Source organism: Myxocyprinus asiaticus, chromosome 25 (assembly GCF_019703515.2).
Source record: "Myxocyprinus asiaticus isolate MX2 ecotype Aquarium Trade chromosome 25, UBuf_Myxa_2, whole genome shotgun sequence".
Lineage (NCBI taxonomy): Eukaryota > Metazoa > Chordata > Actinopteri > Cypriniformes > Catostomidae > Myxocyprinus > Myxocyprinus asiaticus.
In genome coordinates this window covers 37,980,412-37,986,996 of record NC_059368.1, presented here as the reverse complement: position 1 = coordinate 37,986,996, position 6,585 = coordinate 37,980,412, and the positions used below count along the sequence as shown (strand labels likewise).

Below are 6,585 nucleotides of genomic sequence, written 5' to 3'. Positions count from 1 at the left end.
CCATCCCTTTTGGAGCTCAGCCTGCAGTTATATCCTTCTCGATTCACCAGCTACGTTTCCCATGGCTATACTGGTTCACCAGATCTTGACAAGTACTAAACCAGTATTAACTAGCATTAATCAACATGGAAATTCATGCTGGTTTAAACTGGTCTTTTCAACAGGGATGTTCAACGCAGGTGAAGGTTCAAAGGCTTCAGTGATGACTATATTGGCACATAACCCACATTACATTTCAGCAGGGGGGGAGGGGGGGGGGGGAATCTGTGAGCTTTTATCTTGACAGTGCTTTTTAGTAACCTTGGGGCTCTGTGGGTCTCTGGAAAGTTTGACAGCGCCACCTAATGGTCATGTAAACGTGTATGGCCAAATCTGGTTATGAAAAAAAGGTTAAAGCTGAAGTGTGTAATTTCTGGGACATCTAACAGAACTGCCAAAACAAACATTGTTTTCAAATAGCTTTCCCGAGTACTCCCCCCATCAGCCATTGATTGAACAAACAGTTAACCTAATAGCTATTAAACCAGTGTTTCTCAACTGGTGGGTCGTGACTCAAAAGTGGGTTCCAGGTCTGTTCGGACTTGGTCGCCATGGTTCTCCATTTACATTTTTTTCAGTGGCTGCCCAAGTGAAATTTAGGACTGCCGAGGCTATTTGAATGATAATCTCGTGTTAACTGCTTTACGTGCGCAAAAAGCTTCTCATCTGATATTGCGATTTTTTCGCGGTGTAATTTAAACTTGTTTTTCGCTCTAGTGTAACGGAACAACTTGTGCCAATGATCTGCTCTGCTCTAGCCTACTGCATCTCTTGCACGCGCATCAACACCCATTTGAACTACTGACCTGTTTCATGTGACGTCACTGTTTGACCACGCTGCCATGTTTGTGACCAATATTCCACATACCTTCATTGTGCTGCGCTGTGAGATGTGACAAATCCTTGTTCAGGAGTTAAAAGACGCTCTTACATTCATACAAACGGGATCATCACAGATGTTTTGTTTAATACTGAGATTAAATCAGACCAGAAAACAACACAAAAACCTTTTGTAACTTCTGAATGAGAGATGTTTACGGTGATGTGCCAGTGGTCGTGTGTATTCGCCGGTCACACATCAGACCCGCCGGTGTACAGAGATGAATCGTGGATAAAATGTCAGCGAAGGTTCAGTTTGCCAATATTATTGCTGTTTTTAGACCTATATAAACATTTCCTGGGACTTGAAATGGATAAAAAGCTATTTTTGATGTTTTTCTTGATATCGTTTTTCGAGTGTTTTTACATTCACCGCCATTGTTTTCTCCCGCTGATGGTCACAAATATGGCGGCTGCGAATGACTCGATGTACTGTTGACTCAAGAACTGTTGAGCGGATCATCTTCATAAGTTGATAAAACAATAATACAATCAAGTCAAAAACATATTTCCAGTATGTTTTATTTGTTAAACTCTGCTGTTCAGCAAAATAGACCAGAAACATACAGTACTGTGCAAAAGTTTTAGGCACTTAAAAAGCACCTATTATGGTTTTTCAAAAATGTCCTTACACGTAGCTGATTGTGAATGTAAAAAAGTCTGCAAAGTGCATGACAAATGGAGTTATTGACTCCCAAAAGAAAGAACCGATTCTGAACACCTGAAACGAGTCGTTGGTAGTTTCAGATTTACTTCCTGTACTAGCCTACGTAATTTAGTAACAAAAAACCCGCCTCTGGTCTTCATTGGCTGCTCGCGAACAGCTTTGACCCGCCCTCAAACACTACAGTAGTGTTTGCCCTGAAAGAGTTAGGTTGCAGTTGTCGCCATGTCTAGAAGACGTTGTTTTTTGCGCTGCCAAAGCAAAACCACTTTGCATATTCTACCAAAGGATGAGGATGTAAAGCGTCGGTGGTTAGAGTTCATTTTTAAAACGATACCAAACAAGTTCAGCTCCGACCTTCGTTTGTGTTCTCGTCATTTCACTGACGACTGCTTCTCCAATCTAGCTGAAGTCAACGCGGGATTTGCAACACGATTATTTATTAAACATGGGGCCGTACCCACTTTATTTGGACCATCATGCGCCTCTGGATCACAACCTGTAAGTATGATTAATTCTTTATGTATATATTTTCAACCGAGTGTTCCAAATGCGTAGTTTTGTGTTTTATACGTATACAGCCAGTGCACAGCTATTAGCCTCTGCTAACCGGCTAACTCACGTTATTGTCTTGAAATACCTCTGCTAATCACCCGTGGGCCCAATAGTACCTACAATTTTGTCGATTAATTGAGATTACATATATGTTAAAGATTTCTTTCTCCGAGTGTTTGTCATTAGTAAAGAGTGGAGGACTGTCTGTATTATAATATGTTGTAAGACCACTATCCACGGTAGTCCTTGGCTAAGTTGCTCAAAAAATTTCTAACAACACCAGTTGTCCAACTGTGATAAAGCCAATGTTATTCGTTCATAACTTTGAAGACATTTTTATAATTGATTTATATTGACTATTTATTTTAGAGTACAGTAAAGCAGGACCCCGATTCACCACCAGTTTCAAATACAGTCCGATTTTTTGAGGTGGAATGTCAGACTGAACCTCTGCAAACCATGTCAGTGGGCACACAGTTTTTTGCACCCCCAACTATGATATCTGTCGGCACACAACTGTCCATGGGTACACTGACGGACACACACAGAAGGAGCAAAGGTATGTATCTCAGACAATAAATGTGTTCGTAGTAATAGATTTTTATTTGTAGTAACACTACATATTCATCTGGTATGTGGACTGTAGAAAAAATAATTTTGAGCAAGTTTGTGGGTATATACGTATATATATATTTCTATTTTCAGGAACACAGGCAAAGTTTTCTTATACGTTTTCTTGTGACACAAGTTCAAGTTGGACTGATGTACCGATGTCGTCAACACTTGTAAAGCCTCCTGGTTTGAGACCACCCAAAAGACCTCGCCTGGAGTTGGAGGAAGAGTGGGATAGAGACACAGATGTCCAAACAGAACCCCACGACTCAACGTTCAACCCGGGCGACTCTGTTGTTTCACAGGAATCTGAAATGACGTAAGTACTACATGTTTATATTTCAAGTATAGCACTAACAGGTTTCAGCCAAGATGCAAAAATAAAATGGTATTTTTGTTTTGTTGTTTTAGGTTTGTGCCAAGTTCCATACATGATGATTCAAAATACATTGTTTTTGAATCCTGCCTGCGTGAGCTGTTTGACACTTGTCCAATATGCAAGTCAAAGTGTGGTGTCCAGTCACACCGGATGGGTACTTATGTGGCATTCAATCAGCTTTGCCCTAAGTGTAATTACAACAGGCAATGGCAGAGCCAGCCCATTGTTGGAAGTACCCCCGTCGGAAACCTTCTGCTATCTGCAGCCACATTTTTTACAGGTGGATCATTCTTCCAACTACAAAAGGTATGCATGTAACCACTTAGTATACACCACAATTGCAATGTGTTCTTTGTGTAATATTTTCCCTTTTTTCTATATATTTATAGATTTGCACAGCCATGCAGCTACACATATTTAAGTATGAGACATTCCAGAGACATTCCAGGACTTTCTTAGAGCCAGCCATTATCCACAAATGGAAAAGTGAACAACAAAATAATTTCCAGAAGTTAAAACAAGGGGGAAAGATTGCAATTGCTGGAGAGGTGCGTGCAGACTCGCCGGGTAAGCCCGGAGTTTGTCAGAAATGACTAGAAAGTTATTTCATGGAATGGTTATTTTTGTATGAAAATTGCTAAATCATATTTTGAAACCTAAATGTTGGTCAATCATTGTCCTGTTCTCTATAGGACATTCAGCGAAATATGGCAGCTATACAGTGATGCACATGGACAGCAACACTATTTTGGACCTTCAGCTTGTTCAGGTGTGTAACTTTTTAAAAAATAAAAATAAAATACAATTCCTGCCATCTTATGTGATTATTTGTTTCCAATTTTTTTTTAAATAATTATATTACCGTACCTAGAGCAATGAGGTTGGTGGTCGTTACCACATGGAGAAGGAAGGCCTAAAGAGATGTCTGGATCTGCTCGAGTCTAATAGTTTGACAGTGGACTACATTGTCACTGACCGTCATCCACAGATCCAGAAATATCTGAGAGAACGCAACATAACGCAGTACTTTGATGTGAGGCACTTTGAGAAAGGTAAATGTTCATCCTACTGAACTATATAATATGGTGTGGCTTGAGGTCACACTTAAAACAATTTCTCTTGTACTTCATCCAAATGAAATGTATGTGATAATCATTTACTTTCTATCAGGTTTGTCTAAGAAATTAGACAAACTATCGAAAAACAAGGACTGTGAGGTGTTGAAGAGGTGGCGGCGCAGCATAAAGAACCATGTGTACTGGAGCGCAACTTCATCTACATCAGGACCAGAGAAGGTGGCCAAGTGGACTTCACTGATCAACCACCTTCAGAATGTACACGTACACGAAGACCCCATCTTCCCAAAGTGTGCACATCCTGATAGAGTTTCAAGGGATCCGAAAAAATGGTTTCAAAGAGGTATTTATAGAAATGATTAATATCCATAATAAAACTAATGCCTCAGTATACCTTCAGAAATATCCATTACTGAGTATGTTTGTGAATTGACTGTTTTGAAATGCAATTATTGTACAATCCTATTATTTAATGACAATGTAGGGTCGCTGGCACTACACAAAGTTGAAAAAATCCTCTGCAACAAGAGAGTTATCAAAGATGTGGAGAAGCTAAGTCACCACTTTCAAACCTCATCGCTGGAGGCCTTCCACAGCTTGATTCTGCGTTTCACACCGAAAAATGTTGTTTTCCCTTTCATGGGAATGTTATGCAGGTACTATAACTTATAAGATTTTATTGAATTATTTTTATAAGGAGATTATGATTTAGTGGCTAATATGGTGCACATAAACAGTAAATGTCATATATAAAATTATTTTGGGTTACTTATTCTTGCAGGTTGTACCTTGCAGCAATGTATTACAATGAGAATGCTAATCGAGAACAAGCCAAAACCTCAGCAGGACAAGATGTGTACAGGCAGGTCTACCCCAAGTTCAAAAAGGGTGAATGTACCATAAGGCCAGTAACAACAGCTCCAACATACAGTAAGTAGAGAAAAGTGTAATGTACTACAAAAAAACGTTGTACTTGCACCGTATACTAAGCACACGGGATTTGGCTTATGATTCATACATAAATTACACATACAATAAAGTGCTTGTCATTGAGATGTTTTTCTTTGACAGACTATGTGGATGACCTACTGAGGCTGGTCTTCGAGGAGGTGTTTGTAGACCCTACTCCATTTATTGAACAGTTACTGACAATCCCCATTCCCACAGCCCTATGTTCTGAGTTTGAGAGACCCACAAAGGAGGAAGCAATTGCTTGCCATGTCTCCCGATTCAATCAAGAGGTGGTCGAAAGCCAACATAGCCACCAGATTGATCCGGAAACTCCTGGCGTATCCGGAGTACCACATACGACGGGATGACATCTCTGACATGCCATCCTAAGTAGCCCCAGCACCAGCTAACAAAGCTGCGATAAGCCAAATGACAGTATTGTCTGCAAACAAAGGAATGATCTTAGTGTTGATGACAAAAAGAAATTATGCACATTTATACATTACTGTGTATTTTGGGGATTTTCTATGTTTATAAATAAAGTTTATTGGAGTACAAAATACATTTTTGTAATGGCTTTATTATGTCATTTTGTAAAATGTAACTTCATTGTAGTGAATTTGTTAATTTTACATTTTTATCAAGTAATAAACACTTACACTGTGGTTCTGCGCCTCAAAGGGCCAAAGTCATCTCTATAGATGTTGTGTATGTTTTGAAGGGTGTATGGATTAAGACAATTCGGTGCGAAGCCAGGATGGTGTACCATGCATGTTGGAGGAACTGGAATCTCTCTTATTCATATTAGAACCTTGGAAGGAAAATGTGACATTGACTATCTAGAAAACGTTGCTTTACAATAAAGGTTGTATTGACTGGTAACATCACTGCATACGTTAAAAAAAATATAATAAACCTGTAGTTACGTTTTTAAGGAAATATGCAAAAATAATCAAAACAACTATGCTTTATCAATTATCCAATTATCAAAACAAATACAATTGTTTCACAAAAACATTTGTCTTAAGATGGTTTTATATCTTCAGCTTTAGTGTGTCAATAGGAAATATAAATGTTAGACTCACAAACGTTACTTTTGCAAATTGAAAAGATTAGAATAGAAGAACAGGGAGCCCTGCAACAGATGTCATGGCCCCCACTGAACATCATGTCAGTCTGAGATTACATAAAGAGACAGAAGCAGTTGAGACAGCCTAAATAGATAGAAGAACTGTGGCGAATTCTCCAAGAAGCTTAGAACATCCTATCTGCCAACAACCAAGAAAAACTGTGTCCAGGCGTAACTAGGGGAATTGAGGCTGTTTTAAAGGCAAAGGTGGTCACACCGAATATTGATTTAGCTTTTTTATGTTTACTGGACTTTGTATGATGTTAATTGATAAATGAAAACTATTTATGGCATTAATTTT

At 39.0% G+C, this 6,585-nt stretch overlaps 1 protein-coding gene across 2 annotated transcripts; it reads left to right on the top strand.

Annotated features, from left to right (window-relative positions):
- Nucleotides 1–1,783: 1,783 nt before the first annotated feature.
- Nucleotides 1,784–5,717, top strand: LOC127415798 (uncharacterized). Of its 2 annotated transcripts, XM_051654745.1 has the most exons (11): nt 1,784–2,083; nt 2,507–2,696; nt 2,843–3,068; nt 3,161–3,434; nt 3,518–3,695; nt 3,821–3,897; nt 4,000–4,180; nt 4,299–4,547; nt 4,689–4,860; nt 4,986–5,134; nt 5,276–5,717. In XM_051654745.1, exons 1-11 carry the CDS (start codon nt 1,808–1,810, stop codon nt 5,521–5,523), a joined length of 2,220 nt encoding a protein of 739 aa, XP_051510705.1. In that variant the 5' UTR covers nt 1,784–1,807; the 3' UTR covers nt 5,524–5,717. The 2 variants fall into 2 exon arrangements, with proteins under 2 accessions (XP_051510705.1, XP_051510706.1); XM_051654746.1 differs by lacking the exon at nt 1,784–2,083 and having other exon boundaries at nt 2,578–2,696; nt 2,886–3,068.
- Nucleotides 5,718–6,585: the final 868 nt, after the last annotated feature.